Here is a 16,962-nt window from a genome sequence, read left to right as displayed (position 1 = left end):
CAATACTGCAAACTTCAGTGTTCAATGCTCTGTAAGCTTGAAAACAAAGACTATGATAGTCTTGAGAGGAGGAAAAAAGAAGTATAAGTATACTCAGGTTTCTGTGTTTCAGTTCAGGCAACAGAATGAACTAAGCAATCAACAAAGAAAAAATTATGTGTTTTTCTTCTTAAAACAGGGACAACATTTGATAATGCTTATAGCTATTAAAAAAATAAATAAATCAGGACAGATTATTAATTACAGCCAAACCTTTACTTCTTATCTTGTATGTTTTGAAAGATGACCATATAGAAATTTCATTTACAGCAAATTAACCAGTTTTGGGAGTAGATTCTGATGGTGGGAAAGGTTCTTGGATGCTACAAGGCATTTTATCATTGAGCTTTAAAATTTTGTATCAAAATGCAAGTTCCTACAACCACATTATTCTAATATCTCTTCCCCCATTTATTCAACACGTTCAAATCTCATGTACTCATATTATATTTGTTGCTACTCTTGGAAGCAGCCATTGAAGCACATGAAGCAGCACAGTCCAACTTGAATATTCACCATCTGCCTATCTAGATTTATCTGCTACTCAGAGACAAACACAAATCTGCTCAACTTACACGGAGCTTTGTCTTTTTAGTTCAGTGATGGACAGAAGACAACCAAGTACAATTTTTTTTTATTTTTATTTTTTTAATAAAGATAAAATTACAAAAAAGGTAAAATCAGCTCAGGAAAGGCAAATTACTTTAATAGATCAGTTTAGACATTTAACATAACTCACATCCATTTTAAATACTATTACATAAAGCATGGTGAAGAAAGGAATTTCTGCCTCATAATTAGAAAACTCACAATACAACTTGCCAAAAACCAGAACAAAGCCGTTTGAAAATAAATACGGTCCATGCCAAATAGTACAAAAATGAAATCAGCAGTCTTTATCAAAATGAAAACTTCTTCCTTTAGGTATTCTCCAATTCTAGCATTATGTTCTGCAATTGATGTGAGGCTATCTTTTGTTCAAGGATTGCTGAGCTGTTCTGACTTTGCTCTGTACAAAAGCAAAAAATAAACTGTTAAAATGCGTGATTTTTTAGATTAACCATTTCAGAAATGCAACGTAGAGTTAGTCTTGTTCTAAGTGTAAAGTGTTTAGTATTATGAGGGAATCAAGTACCTGTACAGAAATCAATACTTAAGAATACTTTAAGTTACTAGATGTTCTTCAATAATGTGATATTAATTAACTGCTTACCCTTTGGTGTCCGTCTTTTCACCACTGTTGTCCTTGGATTTATCCTCCTCCTTAACATCTAAAAATAAAAATTACATGGTTTGAAATATATGAAGAAATGCAAGCGACCTTCCTTTGGACAGAAAAAAAAATCCGGGACAGCTATACTTCATAGATACAATTGCAACTAAGAGAAACAGCTTCCGGAAAAGAAAAAAGTAACCTTGCTTATTGACATATAACATTAAATGTATCCATCCTGGGGAGTTAGCTGGGCACAGTGCCAAGTGATTCAAAGCAAGTCAGGCATAGTTTCTCTTGACTGGCCAAAAGAGTGTCTGTTTGTAACAAAAACTGCATTTTTCCCAAAGTTTCATGGGGCTCACTATCTCATAGTCTTATGATACAGCCTTTTACTGAAAAGCCCCAAAATTCTTTTAAGTACAGTATTCCTAAAAACCTACCAAGCTTCAGTTTCAGAAGAAAACCAGCAGCCTTACTCCATTAAAGCAAAAAAAAAAAAAAAAAAAGAACATACTTAAAGCAAGATAATTTTTTTATTATTATTATTATTTATTTTTTTTTTAAAACCCTAACAAACCCCTGCCTTATAAAGCTTTGAGTTTGGGGAGAAACAACACTAATCCAATTGTTCAAGTCTGCACAGAAATACTATTTCAGGATGAACAGCTGCATCTTAAAATCAATGATGAAACTGATTAAACTTTAAAATAGTTTTTTAAAATATGATTAAAAAAGTTTCAATAGTAAAATAACTGTTAACAGAGAATGCATCCTCCTTCCAGCAGGACAAATGCCTGCTATTCTAAAAGGTAGGATAAAATAACCATAGAATCCTACCTGCTTTTTTGTCTTCTGTCTCTTTCTTGTCTTCCTCTATCCTAGCTTTCTTTGCTCCTTTCTTGTGATCTGCAACATTTCGCCGTCCACCTTCCCCTTCATCCTCAGAGTCAGAAAACTCTTCATCACAGGCAATGCGCTTATCAGATGCTCGAACTAGGATTTAAGAAATTAAACAAAAAGGTCAGAACAAAGACTGGCTAAATAGACCAAAGAACTACCAAGTTAAGAACTAGTAAAAATATGTTATAAACCAGATAGATCATTTTACTTTCAAAAACACTTAATTCATTACTATTTTTATGAACAGCAAGTCAGAAGCTAAGTCCTTCCATTACAACTGATCTAACACTTCTGGAGTATATTAAAATATACTGCAACAACTTGCTCTATACGACTCAAGTATTCTTGAGCACTTCTTGAGACTCCTGTACGGATTCATATATGGGCACAGAGGCCACTTTAATAACCACAAAACTGGCAGACCAACAGCAAAAGTATTTTTTACTTAGTAAATGAGTTCTCCAAGTGCTCATCTTCCAATATCGCACTTCAGACTGACGTTCTGAACAGTTAAAACTAGGATTACTCTACTTGGACTTCATAGTATCCCTTACTGGAAATGCGTTTGTCTGGATCTTCTCCATCCTCATCTCCACTATCTTCATGAACAGCATCTTCAGGAATGGCCTGCATCTGTACACCAGGTGCATGAGGTAACATGCGCAAGTTTTCAAATAAGCGTTGCCTGTAATTAATACAAAGTTACTACTACACAGAAGTAGTATTTCCTTGGATTTCGTGTTCAATTTGATAAATTCTGCACTCAAAGTTAACCTGCTTTTCTTTAAGAAAGCCTTCAGAAAGCCTTCCATCCACAGCAGATCACCAGTATTCACAGCCTATTTCGATATCACATTCTCTTAAATTTTATACATATACTGTCAGGGAACATCAATCTTCAGTTTTTCATTAGGTCAGTAGGTGTCCTTCCCGCTTGGGCTGACCTGGTGACAGTATTACTCTATTTAATAGACAAGACTATCAGGTTGGGTAATAAACTATTCTCCGAAGAAAGCCAGACACTTAGAGCATGACTATTTCCATGCTGTGTGCAACAGTAAGATCAGGATCAAAAGCGATCCATCTAGATCAAATTGCTTACTGGCTAGTACAGGGAGAATAGACATTCTTGTCCAAGCCAGCTGATGCAACAGATCCCACACTCCATAGACACACATGCGGGAACAAGGATAGATAACCTGGGACTCAAAATTATCAGTCCAAAGCTGTTTGAGTGGAGAGAATTGTTGGGAGATTACAAGCACCAGCATTTGTGACAACTACCTCAGTATCCCCCTGCACAATTCAAAGAATGAAATGGCAACTGAGGTTTTATGAGATCCTTACAGTCTCTGTTTCTATTACATGACCTTCTTCTAAATCCAAATCAGGAACAAAACAATTGTAAACAATGAGTACTTCAGGTTAACCAATTATCTCTTTATTAGATGAGTACAGATTTGATTATTCTTAAGTATTATTCCATTTCTGAAGACCAATATTAGTTTACAAACCTTCATGATGTGGGTAGGCATAAACTGAAGAAGCAAAGCCTAAGAACACAATATCTACAGCTTGTCAATAAGTACTTCACAAATCTTGTGGACTCATCAAACTACAGTCTCTCAATCGCTTGCACACATCTTTCCATAGTTTTTAATGTCTCCTCACATGATTTCTATTTTTAAGGCTGACAGCTACAAAGAATGACAATCACTCGTGTTTGGACAAGGGAGTAGAGAATTTGGAAGCCTAATAATCAGTGCACAGCACAGCTTCTTTCCTGACAGGATAAATTTCTTACAAAATCAGAGTAAGCCAAATAAAACAGTCAACTCTTTCATTTCTGGAAGAAGGGGAAAAAGCCACCGAAACTGAGTCCTAAGCCTTTCTTCTTTAAATACTCAGGACTCATAAGCACAGAAAATGTTGTAGGCACAGATATTTTAATTAAAATTTCATCTTCTGATAAAACGGAAAAAAATGTCTTTTCTATTCAGTACTTTTTCAGCGTGTAGTAGGGAATGGAACTCTCAAACTTGTGTAAATATTAAACCTTTAGAGAAGCACAACTCACACATGTACTTGGCAAATAATGTAAGCACTACTTACTTGATCTTCTCCATATATTCTGGTGTATTTTGGTTAGTCATGTTTGAGGGACTAATATGAAGTTTGAAGTCTGGTCCAAAATACTCAAAGTAATCATTGTATGGTAATTCTATAAATAGAACAGAAAAGACAACTGTGACCCAATGGTGATTTTAATCATTTTAAATACAAAGTGCACACAAAATACAAGAAGTATCACCTTCAGTGTTTTTCTCTAAATTACTCAACACATTAAGTTAAACATGCTTTCTTCGCACAATACAATAAGAACAAAATAAAGTTCTATTAAAATAAGTTTTAATAATGTTAGAACACATGTTGACAATGCTTAGGTAACAAAATTGATAATTAAAAAAGCTAATTTTGGAGATGTGGTACAATTAACTGATATTATTTACAGGTACTTCCAAGTTACCTTATGTGAGCCAGTAAGGATTTTTTTCCAGTAAAACCTATGATGGGGTACAAAGGTTGCTCCAAAAGTAATGCTTCCTATTTTATGATGTTAGCCCATGACAGCACAGGCAGATGCTAGTGGTAGCATAGTAGAAGTTGAACCTTCCCACCAATATTCTGTTAAATTTTGTTGCCACGTGACAGATGGCAGCAAAGGGGCAGTCTGACAGAACAATATCTGACATGAAGTGCAGATGAAATAAAGGTGTAGAACTGAATTTCTCCATGAAGAGAAAATAGCACCTACTGACATTCACTGATGCTTGCTGAGCATTTATGGAGACCAAACAGTAGATGCGAGCAAAGTGAGGTGGTGGGTAGAATGTTTCAGCAGTGGTAACATAGACAGTGGGACACATCTCTGCTGGTGCCGACTTTAAAGTGTGGTATGCAGGCTCTTATTCATCACTGCTAAAAATTCATAGTTAGTGGTGATTATGTTGGAAAACAGTATTTTGTAGCTAAGAGTTTGCTGTATCAAACAACGTTATTGTTCTTTTTGTACATGCTGCAGTTTTTACAGAAATAAGAGAGACTACTTTTTGGAGCAACCTATGTATATCAAAACGTTACCAGTAAATCTGCAGTCCAACGTGAAAGCTGCCAATGGCTGATGTAACAAGACAGTTCAAATACTAATTTCATAGAAAAGCTTTCAAAAAATATGTCCAGAAGCATACTTGGCCAGAATTACAGGGAGTGTAGGCTCTATGGAGATATTCCTCAGATAAATTACTTAATTATTCAAGAATTTAAAAGAAGCTGACTATTGCTATTTTGCTTTAAAAGTTGTAAGAGCTTGCATAGCCAAAATTGAGGCAATTGGAACAGATGATGTCAATAAGGACACTTTTAGGTCAAAGATATAATGAAGAAATAAAGTTTTACCGTGCAAAATGGGTACTTATACACTCAGACTTTTCTTATAAACACCGTATCTGCATTACCCAGCTTAAACATGTCTGTGCTGTCATAATAAAAACACTGCCAAACATATGATAACATATATACTAAGCGACCTGATAATTTTAAGCTTTGATAAAAGCATAAGCAAGCCCTAAGTCTCTAAACTTCATTTAGTATATAAGCTTGTGAAAAGTTATCAGCTGAGCCTTAACAATGGCTTTCTCTATAGTTCATTCTAAACTGACACACAGAACTTGGCAAATATCTCCATAATTATCCTTCCACATTGACCTTCCTATGATTATTTCTTAATAAGGTATGAATTTGTGGAATATTTACCATTAGGAATTTCACAATCTAAGGCAACAGCAGTTTCATATGTCCAGCAACGAGCAACATTGCGAATAGTATATCCACCTCCTCCTAACATCAGCAACGGCAAGTTGAAAGTCTTTACAACTTCCACACATTTTGCATGACCTGTGACAAACAAAAAATATTTGACAATATATGCAAAACATTCAGTAAGTAAGAAGAAAAAGTGATTTGTATATACTCTTATATGCTTAGAGTTCATTATACGTGATACTTATCAAGTAAGAACTGAATTGATTCAAGTAAAACAGAATTGTCACCCTCTACAGCTAAGCATAATTTCACAAGTCAGTTAAGATGCATATAAAACACTCTGAACATTATCCGTCCCCATTTTCAGAGACTTTGGATGATGGCCTCCTACCACTGTAGTTCTGAAATGCTCTTAGAACAAGTATTTTGTGTTTTGTATTGATATTAGCTATGGAAAGACAGTGACAAATCTAGGGATAATTTCTCAGCTAAACACAAAGTGGGAAGAACGAAAAAAAAGTAAATCAGTACTTGCTCCTTTCTACTTCTAAATTTGAACCTGTACAAAAGGTTGCTAAGTCTTGCTTACAGAGTAAACTGGTGCCAAGACAGTACACAGTCCAGGTAGATACAGCATACTGAAAGGCATCTGTAGGAGGCAGCAGCTCTCTTGGTTTCCAAGATATGTAAGATGAAAAAAAATCTGATCTGTATGGGCAACTGAAGGAGCTTTGCCACCTGGTGCAAATCAAGAAAAGAACCCTGAAACACTGCAGACCCAACAGACACTATACTGTTGCCTACAAAACTCTAATTGCCTCATTAAGAAAACACAAAAAACAGAAAAATCAATGATTCAAAAAGACTAGATTCAAGGCTTACCAACAATTCAACATGTATTTAACATTTTATAAATATTAGTATTAACCTTTTAAGTTATGTTGTTTGCTAAATTAATCTCATCTTAATTCCAAGAATCATTCTTTTGGGTAGAAATGTAATTAATAGTAAGAAATCAACGAATTCTACAAAGTTTATTAGAAACAAATGCTACCACGAGGCTCAGTATATAGAAAAAAAAAAAAATCAACAGTATAAACATAACAATGCAATCAGTATTCTAATTTCAGCAATACCTATTTTATGCCCAACAAGATGTTTGATGTTTAGGAGTCCTACTAAGAGACCCGTTAGTTTTGTTAGCTGCCCATCACAGTAAGTGTTGCAGTAGGACTACTGTTGTCATCCTGTCATTCCAGGACACTGCTTTAAAGCTACAGAAAAGCCTGTACATAGAAGAAAGGGAATCAGTTGAATGGCTAGGAAGAACATGGAATACCAGGGTTCTTAACTTTCTTAGATGGACAGAAAGATACAACTTCTGTCTCTCTTTTGGCCATTTCTGTATAGTAAAGAAAGAGGTGGTTAATCATGGTAACAAACAAAATCTCTCCAACTCCAGTCCTCGTCTCGCAATTTTGGTGGAAAATAATACAACAGGTAGAAGTTTCTCTTGAGTAAAAAGTTACAGACAACAAACACTTTTCTGCTTACCTTTAACAGTAAGATTAAAGCATCCCAACCTATCACCAGACAATGAATCCGCTCCACACTGTAATACTACAGCACTGGGCTGGTACATCTCCATTACTTTTGATATAATCTATAATCAATATAAAACATCATGTTGTGAATTCACATTACAAAAATAAATCCACAAAATGAAAAAAGCATAATCCCAAAGAGCTCAGAAAAGCACTCACTGGTTTGAATATCTGTCCGTATGATTCGTCATCTATACCATCCCTCATTGGAAAATTGACAGCATAGTATTTGCCTTTTCCAGCACCAATGTCCTATAAGCAAAGACAGAAAATATTCTTACAGTTGTAATAATACACAATGGCATCATGGGAAAAAAAACCTCTATACCACAATGAGCTATTTTGTATCACTGTTCATGCCATGATGGGAACAACAGGCAAAATACTGCACTTGATTCTGATTTCCCCATTTTGAAATGTAATAATAATTACATAACAACACAACACTTGCAGGAATTACACTTGATTTTTTTTTAATTGAAAAACTTAAAAGATGACATGTAACCAATCAACTTAGCCCAGCAAAAGGCAAGGGAACTGAGAGCAAGGTAGGATGCACAATACATAAGATTATAATTTGAGAGGGTGTTTAAAGCTGTATTCTCAGGTCCAAACATAGGAGAGTGCTCTTGTTGGATTGAAAGGAGAAAGAAATTGAAGCCACTTAAAGGATCCCTTCAAGAAATACTTTCTAATTAAGAAAAACAAAATAAAAACCAACCAAAACTCAGGCAGACTATTCTCAGTTTCATCAGTTAACAATTCAGGAACTACACCAGCCTATCTAAATGGCATTCCTGGACAACATATGTATTAGAAGTCTTGGTATATAAATAGTAATAAATAAATATTGAGTGAATCAACTCTGGATTCTTCCATTGATTACCAGCTTAATACCTAAAGATACTCACATGCCACACATTCCTATTTTCTCCCTTTAGCTCATCACCAAACTAGACAGAATCTGATCCAGTTTGCAAACTGCAGTTCTCTGCCACTAATCAAGGTGTAGTGGGGAAGACAATAAGATACAACATAATCAGTTTAGCTATAAACTACCATCAAATAACAATACGCAGTAAGAGCCACACATCCTTGAAAAACTGCAAGTCCCTAGCAGAATGACCTAGCAACACTAAACTTATCAACAGAAGGTGTTGAAATAGTCTTGGATTTTTTTCTTCTTTCTGAAAAATGCATCTTCTGCAGCAAATGGAATGGCAACGTACCCTTTTCAGTAGCCACCTTTCACTGTTGGTCAATAGCCCAGCGCAGGTTATAAGCAGGTTCCAGCAGGTTATAAGAGTTCACAGTATTGCAAGCAACACTGAAAACCCCTGCTAAACACATCTGATTTGAATCTAGGCTTTCAGAAGCCAATTTCTCTGAAGTGACAGCACTTTGCTTTTCAGATATCAAAGAAATCAAGTCCATTTTTTTCTAAAACACAGAAAGCTAAATGCCTGTGCATTTCCCTTCAGTTAAAAAAAGATATTACAGCTGAACTAGAATGGAAGAAGGCAACCTGTCTGTAAATCAGATACAGTGGTGGTTTTATAATTGCAGAATTGTGAGTTCGTGCATGATTTGTTTCTAAGTCAGAAACCTATAACTTGATCAGCAAACTATACCCAGCAAAAAATTACTAAAATAAGTCTGAACAGAGTCCATTGACAACAAGTTTAAGATTTGGCTATTAAAGTTGACGTAAATTACCAAAAGAAAAATCAAGTTGAATGGAAACAAGCAACAGAATAATGATTCCCAGAACAAATTAAGTTACTTAGCTCAACTAGTTTTGCAAACTCTGAATATAAAAAAAAAGCGTTCCTGTATTTTTTTTTCTCTGGCAGGAAGGTGGCATGTGCAATTAGCTGTAATAAAGCCTGCTTAAGTCTGTATGCAGACAATGCTCATTTAAAAAAATACTATTGAGCAGCCTAGGACAAGTTACAATGCCTAAGGTACTGCCCGTCACTTACACCATGCTAAAAAAAAAATCCCAATAATACACAATACTAATTATTTCAAACATGTATCTTTTAATTCTTCGTCCTGGGTGTGGTGAGGTGAAGAATCCATAAACTCCTCTGTCAATGGGAATTGCTGCTTTTAAGACATCAAGATATCTAATCCTCAAAAAACAAAACAAAACAAAAAAACCCAAAAAACAAAAAACAAAAAAACAAAACCAAAAAGCTACACCAAAACCTAACCAATTTCAGAAACAAAAGCTAGTCACTATGAACATCCTGATCTCTGCTGTTTTCTTGTTTAAAGCACCACCACCACCTTGTGGCCAGTCAAGTTAAATCACATGCATTAAAAAACCCACCAAGTCTGATTTCCTAAGTCAATCTATAAAGCAGCTTAACAAAATTTAAGAACCATAACAACTGTCAGCTCCAAAAACAAAGTGAAATGAATACACTTAACACCCTACAGACTTAACGCTCAGTTATGATTTACTGCTTTGTCCACTGGGTATCATTACACAGCGCAATACACATTCTGGAAACTTTACAGTAAAGACAAGTACCTGCATCACTTGTATCAGTGCAAAGATAACAAGTACAGCTAATGCCTTCTGAATACATTTTCATAGATCTTTTTAGTAGTTTTTATTACTTTACCAATATAATAAGTGCATGTACAAACTAATGTAACAAAGCTGTTAACAAGGAATTGATTTATCCTTGGAGTGCTGTCACAGAGAAGCTGAAAGCAAGAGTATCAAGTGAAGAATATATTAATCTTCATATGTGAAATGATATTTCAATTTGCAAAGTGGAACAACTTCCTGTCCTGATGAGACAGAGTCTAATAGAAGGAATGGCTTAACTTACTTTAAAAAATAAAAATCTTAAGAGCCAGGCAAATTATTTTCCATTCTCAGCTGTGACTGAGATCCACCAGCAACTTAGATAATAATGCTTCACAGTCTGTTGTTCCCTTCTTCAAGTTAAATGTACTGTTAGTAAATCACCTGTGGAGCATGCTGATGTTTTACAGCAGTGGGAAGCATTAGAATTCAAAATGTACCTTATTAACGTAAGAAATAACAAGAAAAAAAACAAAAACAACTGTATTACTAAGCAAATCTAACACAGTAAAGTTGCATGAAAAATACTGTGACTACTAAAACTATTGTATACATTTATTTTAAGATCTGAATTAAGATTTGAAACCCTGTGATGTACAAAGACCTACTTTTCTCTATATCTGCAGAACTGAAAGGTACTGACTGTAATTACAAGTGCAGCACACTGCTCAGACAATATATCCAGAAGTCAAAGTGTTGGCTTAACTTATCTAGAGGGAAGCATAATTGCTTCCAGTATTTCTTCCTAAGGTTCCTCAACACAACTATTAATCCAGACAAACATGGTAACTTTACAGAAAATACATGTTATTATGGAGTATAATTGTGAAAGCAGTACAATCCACACGGAAGTGCATAAGAAGGAATTTATCACAATGAAATGTCATGCTCAATCTTACCCTAAGATCCCCCGTGCCTGGAAAATATTCACCATACTTATGGAAGGACACAGTCATGACACGGTCTGTGGTATAGAAAGCTTCCTCCACACCATCTCCGTGATGGATATCAATATCAATATACAACACTCTTTGGTGATACCTAGAAAGAAAATTACACATGTGAAATCACAATCTTCTGTTATGTCCATAAGATATCAATACCTACCAAAGAAAAATAGAAATAAATCACAGATTATGATAAAGTTTATAATTTTGAAGTTACCATAAATCTCAGAATTATCAGTACAGTTTGGATGATGGTAAAAATAAGCTCATCTTAAAGAGATTTTTATCACGCAACGCATTCAATATTTAACTGAGTTGTCCTAGTCAGGAGTAGTTTTACCTTTTAATCCTGTTCATACCAATTTCTGTTGTCCAGATCCTTTGAATTTACCCCTTTCATGGTACACTTTTGTCTAGTTTCTCAATGATTGCCAAAACATTCTGTAATGAAACAACTTGAAGTGTATGCCTTTCAAGAATTTTTGAAGAACCAGTGCCAGGAGCAGGTATAATCCATATTCCATAAATATTAAAATATCATTTTTTGCAGACTTATTTTCCATCAAATCTCCTTTTTCACCTCTGCAAAGACTAAAAGATATAAGCATGTTCTTGTTTCCAACTGTACTTACCATTAACATAAAACCACAGTATGGCTTAACAGTTCTTTGAATAGTGCAAGTTTCTGATCATTTTATTTGAGAGGAATAAAGAAAGCTGCTTCATGGCAAGAGCACTAAAAACTACAGTAAACGACCCTTAAATCCTGTGCTGTTCAGTAAAGAATAAAGTCTATCACCATCAGAAGACACTTTCACCAAATTTTTCAGTGCTATAAACTACAGAGCAGCCACAGTTTCCTGTGTGCTAAGATCTTTCTCTCTTAACAAGATACCAAATAGAACAGCTTCTTGCAGTGATATAACCCATATCTGGTTTGAAGTTTACTTCCTTCACATACAAGATTTAAAACCAGTATTCAAAACCAGACCACAGAAAAACCATATTGCTTTTATTAGATGGTAGAGACAATCACAATAGTTTTGGCTGGAAGAAATCACCTTGTTACAACTTCTATTGGAAGGGACATATTCCAATAAATCAGGCTGTCTAAAGCCACATCCAACTCTGCCTTGAACACTTATAGGGATGGGGCATTCACAGCCTCTCTCTGGGCAACCTCTTCCAGCACCTCATCACCCAGACAGTAAATAACTTCTTCCTAATAACTCCTTGTCCTATTGCTATACTCCCTGATGAAGAATTTCCCTCCAGCCCGCTTTTAGGTACTGGAAGGCCACCACAAGGCCTCCCCCTGAGGCTACTCTTCTCTAGAATGCAGAACCTCAACTCCCTCAGCTTCTCCTTATATCCTCAATATATGCATATTAAAATGAATGCTTTAATATGAAATACCTGTGCCTCCAGCAACTTCTTCCATTTTTAAAATTACTTCCTAGTTACAGCTATTTCCCTCTACTGCCTGCCACCAGCATATTCAGCTGCTCCACCGCCAAGCAGTCAAATGCCAATGTTTTTTGTAAAAAATAAGCCTTATGCGATTAGAAGAGATAAAGTCCCATTAAATACTGTAACTAATATTAACGACTTGAGGTTTTATTGACGCACTGTTGCTTGAAGGTAGTTTTGTGATCAATTCTGCATTACTCCCCTCTTCATTTATTACTCTACAACCAAAGCAGCACAGCTGTTATTTCATTGTTTTCTTAACAGCCACATTAACTTATGTAACAACACAAGAAATTTCAGTGTATGATTTTCCTTAGAATTCCTGTTTATTAGCAATGTCCTGAAAGATGGAAAATAAAAGGGCATAACTGAGAGATCAAATAGGTCTATGACTGAGAACAAAACACCTGAGGCTTCAGTGACCACTAGTCAGGCCAAAGCTCTCGACCACTATTCTGTCTCCATGAGTAGCAACAGAAGACAACTTTTACAGGAGAAAGCAAGCCTATCCATTTTCCAAGACCTGTTACCCAACATCTATAATTACAACATACGATATTTTTCAAGGGTGAATCACCTCTTGGTTCTTTCATAGAATCATAGAATCACAAGGTTGGAAAGGACCTGCAAGATCATCTAGTCCAACTGTCCTCCCTTTACCATACCTACAGAAAACTACTAAACCATATATATCTCCTAGCTCCCTATCCAGACGTCTCTTGAACATTGCCAGGGATGGTGATTCCACCACCTCCCTGGGCAGGCCATTCCAGTGCCTGACCACTCTCTGAGAAAAAAAGTTCCTTCTTATGTTCAGTCTAAACCTCATCTGATACAACTTGTGGCCATTTCCTCGGGTCCTGTTTGTTGGCTGGCAGAAGAGGCCAAGCCCCTCCTCATCACAGCTTCCCTTCAGGAAGTTGTAAAGTGCAATGAGATCTCTTTAGCTTCCATTTACAGATCTCCTGCCCAAGAACATGTCTAATTTTCAATCTAATGTCACCCACAGCTTCATTCAAGCTCCTGTAATAGTGATATCTAGAAGTTCACTACCCTTGTGCTTAAAAAGTACTTTAAGAACGTGTTTCAAAGCTATCTCCTAATAGCTATTTTTTTCCACCTTGCCTGTATTTTAGCTGACTTCTTGCTGAAACCAAAATGAACAAAGTTGGGAGTTTTCTTCATCAAGAAACTGTACAAGCTCAGCTACAAAAACGGACAAATAATGACATTACAATCCATATCTTCAAACATCTAACTACTGAAAATTTTGCCACCTTAAATAGTTTTTTGTTGGTTTTTTTTTTGTCTTTTTCTACCATAAAACTTACTTCAGTAACTCAAGGATGGCAAGCACAATATCATTGACATAACAAAAACCAGATGCCTCTGACTTCTTGGCATGGTGAAGTCCTCCAGCCCAATTTACAGCCATGTCTGTCTGCTGTCTGTTCAATTTTACCGCCCCAGCTGTAGAAAGACACACACAAAATTGAAACAAAACAGTCAGAAACTTCTGAAGGTCTTTAAATTTGTTAAAGGAAACAGTATCTCATTTTTAAGTCATTAAATCTCACACTTAATCCTAGATCTCATGATATACAAATAATCAAATATGAGATAGATCAAATAACTGTTAATCTTTGTGTTGCTATGCAAAACAAACTTGTATTTGCTTCAGGATCTATATTACCGAAGGTTTACGTAGCTGACATAAACATAATAAAGCTACAAAATATCTGGCAAACAATCTGTACTTACCAACAGAGCCTCCAGTTGATAACTGACAGAACTCAAACAGGCCATCAAAAACAGGACAATCTTCTCCAACATTAACTGTGCAAGAAACACATTACTCTTCAAAAGCATAATCCTAATAGCATTGCTATAGGCAAGGGTAGCGCATAAAAATGCAGAATTCATTTAGCATTTCAACTACTTTTACCCCCCTCTCCCCTTTTCTGTCAAGCTAAGTTTTAAACACTGAAACAAATATAAAGTTTGCCCAAGCTCCTAGTAATCAAACAACTGTTGGCACAGTTTTTACCATTTAAGATGACTCCAAACTGGTTTTTTTGCTTGTTTTGTTTCTTTGTTTCCATAGAAAGCTGTCTCATTAATAAGTTAAATCATTTGTCTGCTTTAGAACAAGTGTTGATTAACATCATATTAATAAATGTGCAGCTTCTTGGAAAAATACATCGAGAATAAGGCACTGTAAAGAGTTACAAACACATATTATATATTGGTAGAGCTGTGTTAAACTGTATTTCTGACAGTAATTTGAACTTACTCCTAAAGTCTGAAAAACTACTTAACAGAAAACGTGAATAACGTGCTATTTTCACCACCTCACTCCAACCAGAGAGTCAACTCGATTTCTTGACTTCAACACATTTTAATATCTTACTACTATTCTTTAAGCCATTATTTTTTCCTTCAGAAAGAATTTGCATTAGAAGGTATTTCTAAGCCAGTTTTGCAAATGCTTAACAGCTGAAGTTTAACCCGGTGCATGAAGTCTATAGAAAGTATTATTTTGCACCCAGCAGACATTCTGCATGCAAGTCCTTTCGTAAACGTCAGGAATATTTATTTGAACATAGCTGCTTTTTATTAAAAGACACAAAATTAATGTAGCTACTATTTGTAACATCACACTGCTGAATATTTAAGTTTAAACACCACAACCAATGAAGCAGACGTACAAACTTAGAATTTACTTAATATTGACACTTACATCTTTGCATCTGCTTGCTGTACTCAGACATATTGTCAGGCCTTATTGATCTGAGGAATTTGATGTATTCATCACTATGGTATTTGGTCATTTCCTCAGCAGTAGCTTTGTGGGGTCGCTGATAAGAAGAATAAGTTATGGAAATAATTAGAGCACTGCTGCAAAACCAGTTAACAATTAACTAAAACAGACAGCTTGAAAGAAATCTAACCTGCTCTGAAGGGAGAACAGTGAAACTACTACTACTGGTATTTTGCACAAAGCAAGGATTACTCTGATAGCTTGAACCCACTAAATTCATTGTGCAGTTACCATAATCTCACCCCCACATAATCATAAAAATACCATTAAAGCCTCTACTGGCGCTGCTTTTCACTCCTTCCAGAAAGGGACAGCAGTGGTTATATATATATTTATAACATATATACACCCACACACATTTTATATACATATATAAAAAAACATTCCTTATTAAAAGGCACTTCAATCTGAAGTAAAAGTACACTGAATACACTAAGCATTTTCTATTTCTACTCCCACTTCTACCTGTTTATCTGTGTAAGAATACTTGAAGCCAACTTCCAATACATCAGTGGACAATCTATTGCTTATACTTCAGTAAACATTCCATTGCTTATACTCACGTAAATTTCCATTTTTCTGTACAAGCCATAATTTAGGAGCAAGTTGTGTGTCATTCGGATCCTATGAGGTTTCATTGGATGCCCTTGTCCATAGTAATAGTTTCCAATATCACCTGTCAATATACAGAAATGAACTGACATTACAAAACAAGTTTTTTGCTACTTAGAAGAATCACTCCCAAAAGACAAGTAAATATGATGATTCCAAAAAGAGATATGAACGAACTGCTCTTTCAAACACACCACAAGGAAAACAAACAGCCAAAAAAGCTGTAAGCAGATGGCAAAAAAGACCAAAACTAAGACCTTTACTACAAGCCAACAGTAGTGGGGGAGCAGAAGTGCCTAGAGTGGTTTCAAATCATGAATGAAGAAAACAATGGGATGGAACTGGAGAACAGAATAACAGGAAACAAAATAGGAATTATGAAGGGAGCAGAAACCACCACTGACAGTGACATTATACCACAACAGCAGCTGTAGCAAAACCTACCATTTTCTAAGAACTGATTTTAAGTAGATACTTCCTTACCCTGCTGCCCTTCCTAGCTAATCCTAACAGTTACATTCCAGAAGTTAGCTTCAAACCTGCTGCTGTAATCACATGCACAAACATTTCCAAGCCACCTGCTGCTAGAGATCCAGTCCACAGTAGATTGCCTTGCAACTCAGATGAACCCTACTCTCATCAAACTGAATAATGACTAGACACATGGTTACCGTAACATATTGATCACTTCTTTCCAGGAAGAAAGAATGGCTACTGTCACCAGACATTGTTTTCCTCCATCCTGGACAGCAGGAGAACACACCTGCCTCTGCTCCAAACACAGACTTTTCCAAGAAACAAACCATTCTGAATAAAACTTAAGTTCCATGTGTTTCAGGAGATGTGGACAAGCCTAGTAGGTATATTAAGTTCTCAAGAGCTATCACGTTGTCAATTATTCGCAATAGCTCTTCTTTCCTTCTGAGGAA

General features: G+C 35.7%; 1 protein-coding gene across 1 annotated transcript; it reads right to left on the bottom strand.

Annotated features, from left to right (window-relative positions):
* Positions 1 to 661: 661 nt before the first annotated feature.
* Positions 662 to 16,698, bottom strand: HDAC2 (histone deacetylase 2). Its single transcript, XM_015858749.2, has 14 exons — positions 16,668 to 16,698; positions 15,985 to 16,097; positions 15,341 to 15,458; positions 14,362 to 14,436; positions 13,932 to 14,070; positions 11,083 to 11,224; positions 7,741 to 7,833; positions 7,532 to 7,640; positions 5,969 to 6,109; positions 4,268 to 4,376; positions 2,710 to 2,840; positions 2,093 to 2,248; positions 1,253 to 1,310; positions 662 to 1,048 (listed from the first exon to the last, which is right to left on the bottom strand). Exons 1-14 carry the CDS (start codon positions 16,696 to 16,698, stop codon positions 1,018 to 1,020), a joined length of 1,446 nt encoding a protein of 481 aa, XP_015714235.2. The 3' UTR covers positions 662 to 1,017.
* Between the last annotated feature and the right edge of the window lie 264 nt (positions 16,699 to 16,962).

This window comes from Coturnix japonica, chromosome 3, assembly GCF_001577835.2.
Source record: "Coturnix japonica isolate 7356 chromosome 3, Coturnix japonica 2.1, whole genome shotgun sequence".
NCBI classification, from domain to species: domain Eukaryota; kingdom Metazoa; phylum Chordata; class Aves; order Galliformes; family Phasianidae; genus Coturnix; species Coturnix japonica.
The sequence above is the reverse complement of the archived record's forward strand: the minus strand, read 5'-3'. Positions and strand labels throughout refer to the sequence as shown.

Coding starts and splice junctions, on each gene's coding strand:
- HDAC2 (XM_015858749.2), bottom strand. CDS start 16,698: ATGTGTCTAGTCATTATTCAGTTTGATGAGA. Junction 14,071..14,361: donor ATCAACTGGAGGCTCTGTTG/GTAAGTACAGAT, acceptor GTCTTTCTACAG/CTGGGGCGGTAAAATTGAAC. Junction 1,049..1,252: donor GAAAAGACGGACACCAAAGG/GTAAGCAGTTAA, acceptor GCTTTTGTACAG/AGCAAAGTCAGAACAGCTCA.